Source organism: Drosophila miranda (assembly GCF_003369915.1).
Source record: "Drosophila miranda strain MSH22 chromosome Y unlocalized genomic scaffold, D.miranda_PacBio2.1 Contig_Y1_pilon, whole genome shotgun sequence".
In the NCBI taxonomy this organism is placed as follows: domain Eukaryota; kingdom Metazoa; phylum Arthropoda; class Insecta; order Diptera; family Drosophilidae; genus Drosophila; species Drosophila miranda.
In genome coordinates, this window is record NW_022881603.1 from 26,410,004 (window position 1) to 26,428,800 (window position 18,797).

An 18,797-nucleotide genomic window follows, 5' to 3' on the forward strand; every position below is an offset into this window, starting at 1 on the left:
TAATATACCCCAATACTCATTTTGAGTATCGGGTATAACAAGGAAAAGGATGTCCTGCTGTGTGCGAGGAAAAGTGCGTGCACAGCAATTAACATTTTCCGCTTGTCCCTCAGCCTCTGCTCTGTCCCTCTCCCTCTGCAGGACATGTGGCCAGGAGCCAGTGGCAGCAGCAGCAGGTGGGGAAACCAAATTAGAGTCTCGTTTCAATTCAGTGTGAAATGCAGCAGCAGCGCAGGAAGCGATCCAGAGTCCCTCATTGTCCGCTCACGTCCCCGGGTCGGGCAGCACAGGCAGGACAGGTACAACTCCCCAAAATATTTTCGGTGATTAGTGACTTTTGGTGCGAGTCGATGAGGAAACGCCTGCGGCGTCAATTGTGTGTCCCTTTTGATTTGCGCCGCGCTCCAAGCGGCTTGAGGCTAATCTGGGCCACAGGAAGCGGAAACAACATCGAGAGGCGAAAGGCGGACGGAAGCCGGAAGCAAGAAGACCCCTTGAATTAGTTGGAATTTCGCCGGTTTATTGCCAATGAGGGATCCGAAAGGGAAATGGTCGAAAATATTCAAAAATTTTGAGGAAGGAAATTATGCGCTATTGGATCGAGCTGGGGTTATCCGTCACGGTTCTTGATCCCGGATAATGCATATTTTCTCGGAGCGAGCATTGAAACTGCTCGTCGATCTCTTTCTGTGTTTTCTTCTGCTGGAAGCTGCTTCTTCGTCGCCTCGGTGAGGTCCACGTAGGGTGTCTGATGGAGCATCCCCGGGCGGTAATGGGCGATGGGACTGAGGCCCAGTAGTCCGTTCTTGTGCCGGACACCGCCAGCACTACTACGACGCACTATCGCCGGGCTGCCGCCAGCACATCCGCCACAGCCCGCTCCGTTTTTCTTTGGTTTGTTTTCGCCGTTTCTGGGTCTTGAAAGGTCTCTATCATTAATGTTCACCTCCTGCCAGGCACGTCCGCTGTACAAGGACTTTCCTTCATTGCACTGGAAGCAACGGGATTGCCTGGAGCCCCCGCCGCCCTGCTTATGGCAGTGAGCTCTGCAGTGGCTCTTGCAGCCCTTGCGACAGCTGGGGGGCTGGCTGCACTTGCCCAGGCAGTCGTGCTTGCAGCGATTCTTCTCGCAGTTGGGGAGGAAGAAATGGTCCGTATCGTTTTCATGGTCCTTTTCGTGGTGATGGCGATAAATGGACGACTTCTGATGTAACAATTCGTTGGTGCTCTCAACGGGGGTGTTCATATGGGATGGTAGCGGGCTTGGCATTCCGCTATGCAAGGGGGTCGGCCTGACGGAGTGAAAGGTAGAGCGCATGCTGGACCTGGTCTTGCTGTGGCCCATTCCGTAGTCATCTTTTAGGAGTTCATTCACCACCTGGGTGCTGGAGCCGGAGGCTACTCTCTTGCGGTTTTTGTTCTTCCTTAACTTTATGTAGTCCGCATTGGAGGCTCTTCTTCTTGGAGTAGATGGAGTATGGCCTGTGCGGCTTTTTTTTCTTCTTCGGTTCGGAGAGGCTATTGAAGATCTCAAGGGCCTTGGCAAGGAGCTCGCACAGATCACACTTTTTCTCACACTTGCTGGCGCATTTGCCCCCGCAGGTGGGGTCACACTCTGTCTCTTGGACCTTGCACTCGCAGGCAGTGCAGTTGCAGGTGCAGCTGCAGGATTTATTCTCAGTTTTCCCGCCGTCTGACTTACACTCCTTGGGACAGGACTTACAAGTGCAGGAGCCGGAGTTACAAGCGCAGGTCGTGGGTGGGTTCTTGGCTACACAGGAGGTTATGTCGCATGAGCTGCGGCTCTGCAGATACCTATCCATGTACCCTAAAAGCAGAGAGAGAGACAGAAAGTAGGGGTCGAATCCTTGGTAGATTTCTGGCAGTGTCACTCACCATCGTTGTCATAGCCATCATCGTAGTCCATATTCCTACTGTACTGCATCTGGCTGCCTCGATTGAAGTCCACGACCTCGTAGTCAATGTAGCCGCTGAGCGGATTATTGTAGCTGTAGTTGCTGTATCCTGGCTGTACCGCGTCCTGTTCATTTGGCGGTGGCTGAAGATTGGTATGCCCCTGCCCACCGCTCCGGCTGATGGCCGTGGTTAGCTGATCGATGAGCGCATTATTGTCGCAGTCCTGCAGCACAATGATGTTCAGGGGCTGGCCCCCATTGGGATCTCCTAATAGTTGCTGTATCGGCTGCTGCTGCTGCGGCTGCTGCGGCGACCATGGCTGGCCGTTGGGGATCGCTTGCCATTGTCCAGCCTGTTGTGACCCCTGCTGTGGCCCCTGTTGTTATCCTTGTTGTGATGCCTGTTGCGGTCCTTGTTGTGACGCCAGCTGTCCAGACTGCAGCGAAGGCCGTTTACGTTGTTGTGGAGACTGAGGAGGCGGACAGCCACAGGTATCTTTCGATGGCTTTCGCGCAGCAGCTCCCGGCACTCCTAGATTTTGGAACTTCTCCTCTTCAGATAGCTACCCAGCATCCTGCGACAGCTCCAACCGCCCGGACTCTTGATGTTGGGGCCACCGAAGAGGTAACCATGGTAGCCTTGCATCATTCTCGGCCACGTCCTCGTTTCTAGCACCGACTGGGAGTCCGGATTCAACAGCACTCCGGGTGGGGTGCTGCCACGCGAATGGCTAATCGGCTCCCTTCGATACACGGGGCCGCGGCTGCTTTCATTCAAGTGCTCCTGCGATTCGCGGACTCTCAGAAAGCTGCCGCGATAGAAGGCAGCTGGTCCCCTAGTCTCGCGACCAAGATCATGGGCTGATGGTGGTGTTGACGGCTGCCTTGGACTCGAATGGTGGGGCTTGCTGTCACGACGATCCTTATTTGGCGGCTTCGACGGACCTGGCTCCTGATGCTGCGGTCTGGTTGCGCCTCTGTTTTAATTTTGTGGCTTAGCGGGACCTGCCTCTGGATGTTGCGACCTGTCGGGGCTTCGTCCTTGATTTTGTGGGGCCTGGTGGCCCCTCGATTCTCATTTGGTGGCCTTGTGGGACCTGTTCCTTGATGCTGTGGTCTGGTGGGGCTTTGCCCTTGATTTTGTGCTCTGCTAGGACGTGGCTTCTCTTCTCCTGTTTGATTCGCTGGCGCTTGGAGTCGCTGTGGGCTTGGTATTCTCGGTGTGAACGATCGGGACGGCGCTGATCTGGGATTAACTGGAATTGGACGTACGATACTAGGTAGTGACTGGTTTACTGAAGCGGTAAGCATTCGGCCTCCAAGGTGATTTGGACTGAGATGTTCCCGATGCTGCTGTGAGTATCGTGCCTGTGCCTGCGTCTTCTGGGAATGTCGGGGGTGTGCCTGGGCCTGCGGCTGCCCTGAGTGTAGGGCCGGCGGCTGTTGAGGGGAGCGCCTGGTCGTCGATTGGTTGGGAGGCAAGCGACTTGGACTAGCAGCTCCACTTCGCCCCAGATTCTAATGTCTGTGAACCGAGGGCGCGTGTCGGGCCGATGCAGAAGCTGCGGAGAAAACTGAAGCTGACAAAAATTCAATTATGGATCTGGACGGAACTCACTTTGTCTTGGGATAGAGGTATGTCTTTGAGGCGTCACAAAAGGCGCCTCTGCAACGGATGTTCCGCGGGGTCTGACGCGATTTCTGATTTCTCCCACTGATCCATTTCTCCTCCCTTTGCAACGTTTGGGCTCAGGGTCAACATAGCGAACGCGGAGGCGGCAGATGTTTGGAGCTTCCGGAAAATAGCTGCTTTTGCAGGACTTGGTGCGGGAACGGCACACTCGGCGCCTAGGAAGTGGCAGTCCCAACGACCTGTAGATGGTCGTTAACTTGTTCTAGTGGCAAAAACCGGAAGATAATAGCTGGTTCCGAAGGAAGCTTACAGTGTTTGGCGCTTACCGTTTGGGAATGCGGCAGAATGATTAGTGTAGTGTATTGACACTCAGACTTAAGCACGCGTTGTCTTCAAGATTCTCTTTTATTCCATCCCCTTGGATGGTGTGACCGTATATAGATATTAATATAATACCTAACACGCCTCTCCTTAGATGTTTAATATACATGTCATTTACAAATCTATTTTCTTATAACAATTTGATTTGTGTACTTAATCTAATTAGCGTATATAAAATTTATGTGATTTCGTATTTTTCTTTCTTCTTAATCTGTTTAGTATTTGTTTCAGTGTTTAATTTGTACATAATTTGATTTCATAATTCCTTTCTTTTTATTATTTTATTGTTAAATACGCTTTACTACCTTCCCTGCCTCACGTGGTCTCAACTCTCTCCTGGTGGGTGTTGGTTGAGAAACTATTTGTTCATTGTTGGTTTTGGAATTGTCATCTACTGAACAATTGCTTTCGACATCAGGTGTTTTCGCATTAGGCGATGTATGATTGTTAGTGCTTTGGTTTCTAATTTGATCCAGGTGACGTTTTATTTCTCTGTTATTGTTCGCCAAAATACAACAATACGAACGCGGGCCCAGTTGTTGTTTTACAGTTGCCTGAGTCCAGCTTGCTTTGTTATGATTTTTGTAGTCCCTAACCATAACTTTTTGACCCTTTAAAAATTCTGTGCTTCGTCTACCTTTGTGATTTACAACACACTCAGTCTGTTTTTTATTTATTATGCTTTCGACCGTAGGTGGTTTTAACAACGAAAATCTTGTTTTTAGTGTACGACCAAAAAATAATTTAGCAGGAGATTCGCCCGTAGTACAATGAATCGTATTTCGGTAATCGATCAAAAATCTATTTAAAATTGTATTAAAATCTTGTCTTTCATTAGACTTTATGTTTGCATATAGTGATTTCTTAACAGTCTTTACAAAATTTTCTGCTTGACCATTAGTCGCTGGATGTCCTGGAGCAGTAAAAATGTGATTAACACCATTGTTTTTCATAAACGTTTTAAAATCATCAGAAGTAAACTGTCGTCCATTGTCACTAACTAACACGTCTGGTAAACCATATCGACAAAATACTTCTCTAAGCTTGTTGATAGTAAACAATGAAGTTATTTCCTTCGTTTTGAATACTTCTGCCCATTTTGTATAAGAATCTATAATAACCAATAAATGAAAACCTCTAATTGGTCCTGCAAAGTCTATGTGTACTCGACTCCAAGCCTTTCCTGTGGATTTCCACGGTATTAACAGACTCTTTTCTGGACTTGATTGTAGTTCCTGACAAGGAATACAATCTCGAATTAATTTCTCAATTTCAGAATCCATGCAAGGCCACCACACATAAGAACGTGCTAACATTTTGGTTTTTACTATTCCCAAATGCGATGCATGAAATTCTGCTAAAATAGCTTGTCTCAGTTTGGTTGGAATTACTACTCTGTGTCCCCATAAGATACAATCATATTCCACTGAAAGTTCATTTGTTTTAGAGATGTAGGCAGAAAACTCGCTGCCTTTTAATCTTGTCTTCGAACCAGTGTTAATTGCCTCACAAACTTTTGATAATATTGGGTCACGTCGTGTTTCACGAGCTATTTCTTTGAAGCTAATTTTGAACACCTTTTCGGACTGTATAAAATGTATTTAATTATAGTCTTCGTTTGGTACAGCCGTTTCCCATTGAGGCATTCTTGAGAGTCCATCTGCTATATTTAAGGTCCCCTTTATGTGTTCAACTGTATATTGAAAACCTGACAAAGTCAGTGCCCATCTTTGCATTCGTGCAGAGGCCATCAATGGAAGTCCTTTCAGGTCTCCAAATATGCTTAGTAATGGTTTGTGATCTGTTCGAAGGATGAACTTGTTTCCTAAAAGATACTGTCTTAATTTACTCACACAGAACACTATAGCCAGGGCCTCTTTCTCGATTGTACTGTAATTATGCTCGCTTTTGGATAATGCTCTTGATACAAATGCTATTGGTTTGATATCTTCATTGCATTTATGTGATAAAACACCTGAAACTGCATGACTGCTAGCATCAGTCGTTAATACTAACGGTTGATCTGGGTTGTAGTGAACTAAAACTTGTTCAGAAGTTACTTCTTTCTTTACCTCTTCATATGCACTCTGACATTCGCGTGTCCAATTAAATTTTGTATTTTTCTTTAATAATGCATATAAAGGACTCATTATCTGAGCGAAATTATTGATAAACTTTGAATAATAATTTACCATGCCTATGAAAGCTCTAAGCTGTGATACGTTTTCCGGAGCCGGTGCAAACAATACACTCGCAACTCTATCATTGTTTTTGCTCAGTCCTATCCTGTCAATTGAAAATCCTAGGTAACAAATTTTGGATTTAAAGAACTCACATTTCTTGTCATTTAATTTAAGTCCAACTGATTTCAGTTTTCTAAGTACAGCTTTTAAGTTTGAAATATGTTCTTGAAGATCTCGTCCTGTAACTGTTATGTCATCTTGATAAACCACAACTCCTCGCATACCCTGAAACAACCCTTCCATTGTTTTTTGAAAAATAGCTGCTGCAGTTTTTATACCAAATGGTAAGCGTTTAACTTTCAATAGTCCAATATGTGTGCTCCAAGTACACAAATTTTGAGATTGCTCATCTAAATTTAGCTGATTGTAAGCATTTGACAGGTCAAGTTTTGAATACAGTGTACCCCTTCAAGCGCTGCAAAAATGTCGTCTATTCGAGGTAGTGGATACTTTACGTCGACTAAAGACCGGTTTAATGTAACCTTATAGTCACCACAGATTCGTATGTCACGGTTTAGTTTTAAAATCGGTACCAAAGGTGTTGCCCATTCAGAACTAACAACTTGCTCTAAAATTCCATCATCTATGAATTTTCGTAACTGCACTTCAATCTTTTCTTTCCATGCTAATGGTACTGACCTAGGCTTGAAAAATATTGGTTTTGCATCTTCTTTTAATAGTAACGATATCGTATTCGTAGTATATGAACCTAAACGAGGCTCAAAAACTTCAGTAAACTCCGATTTAATCTGTTCTGTAATTACAGAATTTGGTTCATTTACGTACACATTGTTCACCTGCATTAACTAAAAATTAAAAGCTCTCAAAAATGTTCTACCTAGCAAAGGTGGACTCACTGCATTGGTTACAACAACAACAATTTGTTTTTTTAGACCTCGATATTCGATCGTTGCATCGTACTCACCAATAACTTTGATTGAATCTCCATTATAATCTACATATGGAACTAGACATTTTCTAAGTGGTCTGCTGGTATTTAAGCTTTCGTAAAATGTTTTTGGAACCAATGTGCACGGTGCACCAGTGTCGCAAGCAATTTTCGTTATGTTTCCATCAATTTTTACAGGTAAATAATATACTCCATTAGTTGAGGTTGTATCAACGCTATAGATAGAAAAGTTATAATTATCATTATCAAAATTATTATCAGAATAGGTGTCATGTTTTGTTTGAGATACATAATTTACGGATTTTTTTGATTTATTTTTACAAATGCTCGCCAAGTGACCTGTTTTTCCACAGCTGTGACATTTGCATGCCTTATAATTGCAATTGTTTGAGTTATGATTTCGCCAGCCACAGTGTGTACATGGCTGCTGCTTCTTTTCTCTGCCAGCGTCGCAGTCGTTTTCGCCGTCGCCGTCACCGTCGCTTCTGCCGCCTCTGTAACTCACGTTTCGGTTGCCCTTGAAATGACTTCTGCCGTTGCTCTTTGCTTGATCTCTGTTCTCGCCTCTTTGCCTCTGCCATTGACTAGTCCCGTTCTTTTGATGCATGTAGTTGACGTTGTGTTCTGTCTTCCTTGTGCTGATCTTCGTCTCCATGATCATCGCCTTCTTGAGTGCATCAGCCAGAGTTAGATTTTCGTCTTCTTCACATATTCTTTCATATATAGGGTTGGGAAGGCTCATCACAAATTGGTTTAATACAAACGCTTCCAGATTTGAGCCAAATTTGCATTCCAATGCCAATTGTTTAACTCGAGCATACCACTCCGCTACAGTCTCATCTTCACTTTTTGTGGACATGTGAAATTTTTTTCTTTCTCTGAATATGAGTGTAGGTGGTGTGTAGTGTGTTTTTAAAATTTCACATAATTCTTTGTATGCTTTTGATACGGGTGATACCGGATTGCACAAACTATGTAGTACAGTGTAAGCCGCTGTACCGATCGACTTCAACAAAACTGCCTTTTTTGTGTTTTCCTCTTTCACATTCAATTCGCACAAATGTATGTCGAATTTTTCCTTCCAAATGCAGAACGTTTCTTGGTGTGGCGAAAACTCAGCAATTGTTGCCATTTGATAGAATGTTGGTGCTTCATTTTTCGTCATGTTGCTATTCATATATTATATGCACTTTTAACATGTGTATGTATATTAATACGTTTTATTTTATCCTCGTCGCCAATTATGTAGTGTATTGACAATCAGACTTAAGCACGCGTTGTCTTCAAGATTCTCTTTTATTCTATCCCCCTTGGATGGTGTGACCGTATATAGATATTAATATAATACCTAACAATTAGTTTTCCTTTTGCGCCACTCTCGGCAGTCGATCGCTTGGATTTCACCCGGCAGATCAGGCCGATGCACCCTCGCGGATTCGTCGGCATAAATCCGCATTGGCCGCAGATTCGGCAGCAGGGACCCGCAATGGCCCTTTTCTTGGGTCTCTTCTTGGACGTGTGGCGCCGTGAACATGCCCCTTCCTCTGGAGAGCGATAGCATTGGTACTTATGCTGCTGCTCCACCATAGTCTCGTCGGAGACGTAGTTCGGACATTTACTTGGACAAGTCCCGCCTGGATAGTCGCGATTATCGCGGTATTCCTGCATTTCAGAGTATCGATTTTTCCCGGCATTGGTATTCCCCCCGTGTGTGCCCCTATTCCCTGCACATGAATTGCCCCTATGTTTCCAGTTTCGCTCGTATTTATCCAGAAACTCCTCGTGGGGCAGAATGTCATCTATTTGAGAGCTGTCCCGGCATACGGCAAAGGGATTCCTCCTGATTACCTTCTTACATGACCTCTGAGCAACGTAGTCCGTCTGACGCTTTTTTGAGCAGCGTGCGGAAGATTTCTTTGGGGACTTTGGAGTGCAGACTTTGGGCTCCAACGGGGAACGGGAGCGTACTGCAAACGGGCGCCGTGAGCGACTGCCGGATGGCCATTTGACCCGTATTGCTATTCGTCCCAGAGGACGGTTATCCGTACCACGACTGGAACATCGCACACGGCCGGGGCAGGTAGAGACGCACGCAGCCCCATCACTGCGGGTATCCCGATATTGGACTGTCTTATCGGGGCATTGGCGCCTCTGAGGCTTCTTCTGGGCTGGGCATTCAGGGTATGACGGGGGAGGGACACAGATGGTTTTGGTAGCTTTACTCCTTCTCCTGTTCCCCCCGGACCTGTAGCTGAGGGGATCAAAGTAGAGGGGGTCATGGCGTTGGCCGTATCCGCACCTGATCCCCGTGCCCGAGTCGACCTCTGTGGGATGATTCTCTGAAGTATCTCTGATCTGGGGATGGATCCTCCATCTAATGGGAGGACTTACCTTCCACGTTGCAAGCCTGGCATTTGCTTATGCCGCCTCTTGCCGTAGAAGGGAATGGGGGATCTCTTCTTCCCATCCTGTCCTTATCCTCTCTAAAAGTAGGAGCTGCCTCCCCTGGCGCGGCATAGTTGTGGCAAGCGCAAGTTCTCAGATCGTTCGGCTCTCTGTCTCTAGTCGGGGTCGTATCACAAACCATGTCGTCTGTCTCTGTAGGTGGTTCTCGCGCATGGGTTGGACCAAGCCTCATGTCCGGCGAATTATCGTAGAAAGGACAGATTTACAGGAAACTTGGGTCGCAGATCATTGGGCGGTCTGCATCTGCTTCTGACCCTGTCCTTAGCCTTGGGTGGAGATGATTTCCTTGCCGTGGCATTCTTGCAGCCATTACAAGGTCGCAGATCGTTGTTTGCATTAAACGTGGTATTGTAGTAATTGTGCTCCACATGCGGATGGAATTGTGGGGGCCTATGGTAGCCTTGTCCCTGGCAGTATTCGTTATTTCCGCCTTCAACGCGGGGCTGATGGCCCAGGTTCCAGGACAGTTCCAACAGGCTGGAGCAGTGATCAACGAGGTCGTGTTTGCTTTCCTCCTTAGATGCCATTGCTTACGTTTTGCTGCTGCTGGATGTCGAAATGCTGAGATATGCCCGGATTCGTTCTGGCAGCTATTGGGAGATGGAGTGGCGCCCCAAGAGTATCATTGCCTCAGCGTCTGCCGTCTTCCGGTTGCTGTCTGCTACAAAAACCCGGTCATTATCAAATTTTAAGGGACTGTGAATTTAGAAGATCTGTACTGTGTAAAGTGAACGAAAATGAACGAGTATTCTCTCCCAACTGGCAGGAAAAGGAGAGCTTATCTGCTCCATGTAATAGTTGCTTTAGGTTTATTTACTTTTGGAGTATACTTTAAACTTTGGGCCAAAGATGGCTTTATTCACTACTTATTTCTGGAATCACCTCCAGGATCAGGTCATAGACAAAAAACCTAAGGCACAGTTTTGTCCCAGGGATGAGATACAAATCTATGACTTGGACTTTGTCTATGGTCTGTCTTGGACATTACAAAAGGACAAATATACTTTTTCTATAATACAAAACGATACACAATGAAGAAAGGATACCCAGCTGCTGGTCCTGATCGCAGCATATCTCAATAGTAGCGTCGCCTTGTACTGTTCATCTTGGGATACATCATGTAACTTGGGTTGACCAGCGGCACCTTTTCCCATAGTCGGTGGAGACGCTGTGCCTCATGGACCGCGCTGATGGATCGATGGAGCCGTTTCTTAGCAGGCGGCTTGGATATCGACCGCGTGCGCTGTTGTCGCGTCTGGGGCCTGGACATGTCCGGCTTGGGACAGTGCAGGGGTCGGCGCAGAGTTTGGCCCGGGGTGGTGTGGGATATGGGTAGGCCAGCTCTTGATGCGGCTGCCCGATCGCCGCTTCCGTTTCCGGTGGCTAGGCCTACGTTGGTCCTCCTGAAAGAACCTGTAGCATTGATTGGCGTAGTGATCTTGCCTGATCTCAGGATGGTTCAGGATGTGCCTCTCATTCAAAATTGGGTTGTGGTTGTGATTCTCATACGAGATCTTGTTGTGGATGTGGCTCTCAGGCAGGATAACGGGCGAGTCAGGTTGCTGCTTCGGCAAGCTGTCGTCTTCTTCGTCCACGTCAGAGTTGACCATCAGATAGACGGAGTACTGTTTCCTTTTCTTATTCGGGCGGCGATTGGTACCGAAACCCGCATTTAGACGATTCTCTTCGGATGCCTCAATCTCCTGCTGCTCCACCTCATCCTCCAGGGGATCACACATTTGATCCACCAGCTGCACAAGGGACTCCCACACGGCATTGCCGTCCTGATGCTCCTGGTTTTGCAGGAGTTGGTTGATGTTCACCCTCCGGATACGGCTTTTCTTGCTCGTCGAATCAGGCTGTTCTTCCAGTGGTGCTTGTTCGAATGTTCTTGCATAAACATCCAGGCTAGCGCCTTGCCTTTCTCTTGCCGAGTTTTCCTCCTGTTCGGTCTTTATGGAGGTCTGACTTCGGTGTGGAGTCTTAGGGAGTATCTTGCCTCGCCTGTCATTCTCCACAGCAAGAAATGGGGTCTTGGAGTGCTCCCTGCTTTGCCTGACATTCTCATGGCAGGATTGTGGAGTCCTGAGCGATTCACTGCTCATCACTGCGGTGAGGGTGCTGGTGCTGGTGCTGCTGCCGGAGTCCAGCTGGTCGACTTGGTGGTCGGGCAATATTTTGGACGATCGCTTTCTCCCCCGCTTGGACGTCTTTGGCTCTACTCGACGCAAGATTCTATCCACCTTAGGCCACTCTGGGGGTCGTCGCCTTGCAGATCCTGCATTGGAGCATAGCATGGAGCTTTTCTTGGACTTGTGTATTGGTGCCGTCCCTTGGGAAACTGGGTTCCGATCATAGCCATCTGTAAAATTGCTGACGAATTTCCCGAAATTAAAGGTACCAGCACTCTGCTGTTGCTGTGGCACCTTCATTGTCTTTGCTGGATGTTCTAGATGATGCTTCCGCTGATATTCTTTGGAATAATGCTCCTGATGGGGATCCCTCTGTGGTTCTTGGCTGCTAGTCCACCTCCGACGCGGCGTATCCAACGGCTTGGGATTGCTAGGAGCCATCACCCTCTCGTGAAGCTTGCCATCCATTCCTTCCACCGTCACCCGCTTCGCGTTCTTGAGATGGAGCTCGGTATCTGAACTCTGGCCCCCTTCCGGACGCGCCGGATTTTTTAGTATACCCACGGGGACAATCACCTGTGACGGCTGGGGCGAGAAGTGGCTCTCCTGCAGCTTCTGCAGCTGCAACTGCTTCTCGTGCAGCTCCTTTTGCTGCATTTCTATTCGAGAGGCGGTCGCTACGAAACGAGATGCCTCCGACTCGAAATCGCACACAGGGGCCTCTGCCTGGCTGACAGGACACGCGCTGAAGTTCGGAGAGTTGACTGACTTTTGACGCTGCTGGGAAATGGTTCTACTGCTGTGGTTGTGTCCCCAAGCAGGAGAAGGTCCCTGCCACTGGGATCTGCCCCACGTAGGCGGATAAGGCTGCTGGCGGGACAGCTGCTGAATCTGTGCTTGCTGGTGCTGCTGCCTCACATAGTTGTCCTGAACCATGCCCATGCCTTTGGAGTGTGGCACGTACATAATCTCCCTAGGAGACCACATCATTTGGCGACGCAGCCGGGTCAGACGGCGACTGCTCGGTTCCGGTGGCACCAGCATGGCCATGCGGGGCAGGGCACCCGACAGCTTGTTGCACATGTTCTGCCAGTACTCTGCCATCGATGGGACCAGAAGAGACTGGTGCGAGGGGCTCGAAAGCAACCCCCCTGTGACGGCAGGTGCTGGTAAGCGGTCAGAGAAAGCTGCCTCCCTACGCCAACAGCCTTGCGCCTCACCATTCTGAAGTCTGGAATATGACTATGGATTTTGATAATATTTTTTTGTTGGCTAATTTTTATAGTTTTGCTATGAAATGCTGCTACTTGAACAAATTTTGAAGCATAATTAGTATGGGAATGACAGAGAAATAAAATAAAACTCCCCATAACTAACGCCCACCTAAGCACGGACACGCGCAGCCTCCCCAAAGACGCACGGAAAACTTTTAACTGACGTCACGCGACTCCACATGAATGGCTCCTCTCCATTCCTTTTACATTCCTATATATCCCCTCTTTCTCGCTCTGCTGTAGTAGAATTCCCGGCATCTTTTCATTCAGGATGTCAGTAGGCCAATTGGAAGTTTCATTCATTACTAACGCACTTCCAGGATTCCAGCACAACTCTTGACTCCTCTCCGGACGCTGTGCGTATTCCAGTCTGCGCAGGGAACGCAGTGACTGTTAGAAATGCGGCGACAAATGTTTCGAAAGAAAAAAAACGAGGGGGAACGTTGTGAGTTGCTGCGGACACCGCAACTATACAGTTATACCCGATACTAAGTCAGTATGGCTCTCCTCCGGCAGACGCCGCTAATATTAAACGACACGACAAAGAGTGCGTGCGAGAGAGACAGAAAATCAGTCTGAGCGTGACGTCGGGGGCTGCGTAGCCAGTGCAAATTGATTTTTTCCTTTTGGCTATAAAAATGATCTGATCTGATCCAGATTCAGCAATCTGAGAGATATGATCATTATCTATGATTCTGCGTTTTTAGTTTTCTCGTATCCTCAATATTGTGGATGCAACAGATTTTCGTCCTTTGTGGGGGCGGAAGGGGGTGTGACGAAATTTTGAGATATACGTTTTAAAGTGAGATCTACCAGGAGTGCGGATACCAAATTTGGTTACTCTAGCCTTAATAGTCTCTGAGATTTGTGGATGCCTCAGATTTTCGTCCTTTGCGGGGGCGGAAGGGGGTGTAGCGAAATTTTGACACAAAATGGTCAAGGTCCGATATCACAGGAGTGTGGATAACAAATTTGGTTGCTCTGGCTCTTATAGGTTCTGAGATCCTTGAACTCATATTTTGCAATTGGCAAAACCGACCATGAAACCTGCGTGTTAGAGAGAGACAGAGCGAGAAAGAATGAAATTGTTTTCTTGATTCTGGCTATAATAATTATACGATCTGGTTCAGATTTTACATTCTAGAACATATAGTCATCTTCTACGATTCTGCGTTCTTAGTTTTCTCGTATCGTCGATATTGTGGATGCCACAGATTTTCGCCTTTTGTGGGGGCGGAAGTGGGCGGGGCAAAGTTTTGAAATATTCTTGTAGCAGTGACATATCACAGAAGTCTGGATCCAAAACATCGTTGCTCTCGCTCTTATAGTCTCTGAGCACTAGGCGCTGAAGGGGACGGACAGACGGACAGACGGACGGACGGACAGACGGACAGACAGACATGGCTCAATCGACTCGGCTATTGATGCTGATCAAGAATATATATACTTTATGGGGTGGGAAACTATTCCTTGTGGACGTTACACACATCCACTTTTACCACAAATCTAATATACCCCAATACTCATTTTGAGTATCGGGTATAAGAAGAAACCCGGATTCTTTTTTGAACTAAGCCTAAAACCTTTGAAGTGGATAATTTTCATACCAATTTAAAATTTCGATTTTAGTTCCAAGTTGATGTTAGTGCTGTAAAACGATAGGTTTAACGCGCTTTGGTATTTTTGTAGTATTCAAAAGTAGTGTCACACTCCCGCCAGATGTTATCGATGATTTCAAAGAATTCAGTGAACAAACTTTCAGACTCCATCATAATTAATTATTGCAAAAAAATGCTAGTTTGATTTTTGCTCGGGTACAGCATTGCTGTTTTCAAAATAAAACGCCGATATGTTATACTTATCGCATACAAATACCGATATTTTTGTGAGCTCCTCTGTTCATTGATCAGCAGAATCAAAAGTCGCGGGCTTATGATTTGAACACGTAAACCAATAGAAAAATAATGTTGACTTCCTTCTACATCCAAATATCATGTATCATGTTCATAAATCCTTCAACAATGTATATAATATTTTTTTCGATAGTTCCCCCAGGTATATTATCAGCCGAAAATATATATCGATAAATTGATACACCAATATCTTGCATCCCTAGTTGTGTTTTTTTTTGTGAGCAGGTGTGCTCCACCGAAAGGCAATCGCCACTTAATAATATATAATATATGTGTTAATGCAAAAATACGAGGCGCGCACTACGCCCACGCGTACAAGTTCAGAGCAGGCGACAACTACAACAAGAATTGAGCCAAAAGGCAGCGACAAAAGCACCAGTGATAAGAGAAATAATATATGTCTTAAAGTCGACGTGAAAAGAAATCTTGCCAGCAGCAGCAGCAACCGACGCAGAAGCAGCGACAAATGAAAATAAAGTAAAATAAAATGTAGAAATCGTGTAAGCGGGAAGCCCTGCATATGAAACGAAACGAAACGAAGTGGCTTGGCTTGGCGGAGATTAAATAAATTAATAAGAGTGCTTTTTGTATTTGAGCAGCTTTTGTGATTGTTGTTGGAGGAGGCTAGAGAAAGAAAGAGGCAGAACAACAACAACCACAGTTTTACACGTTCCATGTTCCCTGTGCTAGTGTTTGTGTTGGTAGCAATTACCCCTGCGAGATGAACGCGTGACACGATCGGAAGAGTATCTGTAAAACTTACCCATTACAACTTTACGGCACCAAGCTCTGCTTGACAACGGCTCCACCCAGCGCTTCTTCTAGCCGCTGGCGCTGCGCTGCGAACCTGCCACACGAAAATATCGCCGTGACCACTGAGGAGCTGAGTCAGGTAAAAGTTGACCTGTTTACCCACGCGTCGATGGACGAGATAAGCTGGTGGGTCCAACGCCCCTTAGTGGTCGTGTCCCAGCGCTGTTGCCACCTTCTAAGGCTCTCATGTTTGCACGCCATGCGTACCTGCCTTTTCGCAGCCACGTCCATTCCTCTGCCATGTGTTTCCTGGTAGTAGGTGGACCGTTCCTCCGCCAGGAATTCCAGGGGTGCTATGCCCGCGATCACGTGTGCTGCCTCGTCCGAGACCGTTCGGATGGTTCTGGTGATCCGAATCGAAGAGAGGCGCTGCCAGACCCCGTGCGTAGCTCGCTGTTTGAAGGGCCTTTGCCCAGATTGGCGCCGCATATAGCATCACCGATCTCGTGACACTCGTTAGCAGTTGTCGCCGCCATTGCTTTGGTCCTCGGGTGTTCAGCATTAGCCTCGAGAGCGCACCGTTGGTGGTCGCCGCCTTCGTGCCCATGTAGGCCAAGTGCTCCCGAAATCAGAGACGTGTGTCCACCAGGACACCAAGGTATTTGATAGCGCGCTTAGACGAAACCAGGGTCCCTGCCACTGAGATGTTGGCCGTCTCGACTTTCTTCCGGCTGGATACCAGCACTGCCTTTGTTTTGTGGGGTGCCAGTCCGAGCCCGACCAGGTCCAGCCACTGTTGAATGCGCGCTATCGTCTGGTTGCAGGTCGTTTCCGCGACGGACAGGTCTTTTGCCACCACTAGGACAGCCACATCGTCTGCAAAACCCACCATGTGTACTCCGTGGGGGAGGCTGAGTCGCAAGATGCCGTCGTACATTGCGTTCCACAGAGTGGGGCCAAGCACTGAACCCTGCGGGACGCCTGCCGATACCTCGTATTCCTCCGTGCCAGCCTGCGTGTCGTACAAAAGCAGCCTTCTCTCAAAGTAGCTTTGAACCATCCGCTGCAGGTACATGGGTGTGTCGAAACTCTCCAGCGCCCTTAGGATGCAGCTCCACCTCGCCGTTTTGAACGCGTTCTTAATGTCTAGAGTGAATACTAGCAAAGACTATACAATACCAAGATGTCGCATGAGGAACAAATGCTTTTTATACCCGATACTCAAAATGAGTATTGGGGTATATTAGATTTGTGGTAAAAGTGGATGTGTGTAACGTCCAGAAGGAATCGTTTCCGACCCCATAAAGTATATATATTCTTGATCAGCATCAATAGCCGAGTCGATTGAGCCCTGTCTGTCTGTCCGTCTGTCCGTCCGTCCGTCCGTCCCCTTCAGCGCCTAGTGCTCAAAGACTATAAGAGCTAGAGCAACTATGTTTCGTAGAGGATGACTATATGTTCTAGAGTGTAAAATCTCAACCAGATCGTATAATTATTATAGCCAGAATCAAGAAAACAATTTCATTCTTTCTCGCTCTGTCTCTCTCTATCACACAGGTTTCAGGGTCGGCTTTGCCAATTGCAAAATATGAGTTCAAGGATCTCAGAACCTATAAGAGCCAGAGCAACCAAATTTGGTATCCACACTCCTGTGATATCGGACCTTGACCGTTTCGTGTCCAAATTTCGCCACACCCCCTTCCGCCCCCGCAAAGGACGAAAATCTGGGGCATCCACAAATCTCAAAGACTATTAAGGCTAGAGTAACCAAATTTGGTATCCGCACTTCTGTTAGATCTCACTATAAAACGTATATCTCAGAATTTCGCCCCACCCCCTTCCGCCCCCACAAAGGACGAAAATCTGTTGCATCCACAATATTGCACATTCGAGAAAACTAAAAACGCAGAATCATAGATAATCTATATCTATATCTATCAGATTGCTGAATCTGGATCAGATCGGATCATTTTTGTAGCCAAAAGCAAGAAATCAATTTGCAGTGGCCACGCAGCGCCCGACGTCACGCTCAGACTGATTTTCTGTCTCTCTCGCACGCACTCTTTGTCGTGTGGTTCAATATTAGCGGCGTCTGCCGCAGGAGAGCCATACTGACTTAGTATCGGGTATAACTGTAGAGTTGCGGTGTACGCAGCAACTCACAACGTTCCCCCTCGTTCAATTTTCGTTTGACGCTTCATGGTCCGGGCGCGCGGGGCAAGTACTTTAATTCTCTTTTACGCTACCTTCGCCTCCGAAGTGCTACTCGGCTTCGTCAATGCCTCGGTCAGCGTCGAGTGGTGTGTCTCGAGAGAAAGAATACAAAAACAAAATATAAATCGTTGACGACGGGAAGCCATCTGGAATGACTCAGCACATTGATGCTCGACTTGAATTTGGATGGTCCGATTTTTATACCCGATAATCAAAATGAGTATTGTATATTAGATTTGTGGTGAAAATGTATGTGTGTAACGTCCAGAAGGAATCGTTTCCGACCCCATAAAGTATATACATATATTCTTGATCAGCATCAATAGCCGAGTCGATTGAGCCATGTCTGTCTGTCAGTCCGTCCGTCTGTCCGTCCCCTTCAGCGCCTAGTGCTCAAAGACTATAAGAGCTAGAGCAACGATGTTTTGGATCCAGACTTCTGTGATATGTCACTGCTACAAAAATATTTCAAAACTTCGCCCCGCCCACTTCCGCCCCCACAAATGACGAAAATCTGTGGTATCCACAATTTTAAAAATACGAGAAAACCAAAAACGCAGAATCGCAGAGAATGACCATATCTTTTAGACTGCAGAATCTGAATTGGATCGTATTATTATTATAGCCAGCATCAAGAAAACAATTTCATTTTTTCTCGCCCTGTCTCTCTCTAACACACACGTAGCATAGCCGGCTTTGCTTAGAGTAAAACATTAGCGCCTAGATCTCAGAGACTATAAAAGCTAGAGCAACCAGATTTGGTATCCACACTCCTAAGATATCGGACCGAGACGAGTTTGTTTCAAAATTTCGCCACACCCCCTTCCGCCTCCGCAAAAGACGAAACTCTGGGCATATTCACAAATCTCAGAGACTATTAACGCTAGAGTAACCAAAATTGGCATCCGCAATCTTGGGGGAACGTTGTGAGTTGCTGCGGACACCGCAACTCTACAGTTATA

The 18,797-nt window shown here is 46.9% G+C and overlaps 3 protein-coding genes across 3 annotated transcripts; all 3 read right to left on the reverse strand.

Moving 5' to 3' along the window:
- Nucleotides 1-1,354: 1,354 nt before the first annotated feature.
- Nucleotides 1,355-2,549, reverse strand: LOC117191554. The gene is made up of 3 exons (XM_033396384.1): nt 2,484-2,549; nt 1,897-2,281; nt 1,355-1,828 (listed from the first exon to the last, which is right to left on the reverse strand). The coding sequence occupies exons 1-3, from the start codon at nt 2,547-2,549 to the stop codon at nt 1,368-1,370; spliced, it is 912 nt and encodes a 303-aa protein (XP_033252275.1). The 3' UTR covers nt 1,355-1,367.
- Nucleotides 2,550-8,359: 5,810 nt separating this feature from the next.
- On the reverse strand, nt 8,360-10,317 carry LOC117191382. Its single transcript, XM_033396267.1, has 2 exons — nt 9,475-10,317; nt 8,360-9,407 (listed from the first exon to the last, which is right to left on the reverse strand). The coding sequence occupies exons 1-2, from the start codon at nt 9,719-9,721 to the stop codon at nt 8,380-8,382; spliced, it is 1,275 nt and encodes a 424-aa protein (XP_033252158.1). The 5' UTR covers nt 9,722-10,317; the 3' UTR covers nt 8,360-8,379.
- A 56-nt stretch (nt 10,318-10,373) lies between these two features.
- On the reverse strand, nt 10,374-13,213 carry LOC108159360. Its single transcript, XM_017292584.2, is given in 3 exon segments — nt 10,374-10,847; nt 10,849-12,923; nt 13,163-13,213. Coding segments are annotated over 3 exon segments (2,349 nt in total). The 3' UTR covers nt 10,374-10,624.
- Nucleotides 13,214-18,797: the final 5,584 nt, after the last annotated feature.

Coding starts and splice junctions, on each gene's coding strand:
- LOC117191554 (XM_033396384.1), bottom strand. CDS start 2,549: ATGGTTACCTCTTCGGTGGCCCCAACATCAAGAGTCCGGGCGGTTGGA. Junction 2,282..2,483: donor GAGCTGTCGCAGGATGCTGG/GTAGCTATCTGA, acceptor GGGCCACAGCAG/GGGTCACAACAGGCTGGACA. Junction 1,829..1,896: donor TGATGGCTATGACAACGATG/GTGAGTGACACT, acceptor CTCTGCTTTTAG/GGTACATGGATAGGTATCTG.
- LOC117191382 (XM_033396267.1), bottom strand. CDS start 9,721: ATGAGGCTTGGTCCAACCCATGCGCGAGAACCACCTACAGAGACAGAC. Junction 9,408..9,474: donor CCAGGCTTGCAACGTGGAAG/GTAAGTCCTCCC, acceptor ATCATCCCACAG/AGGTCGACTCGGGCACGGGG.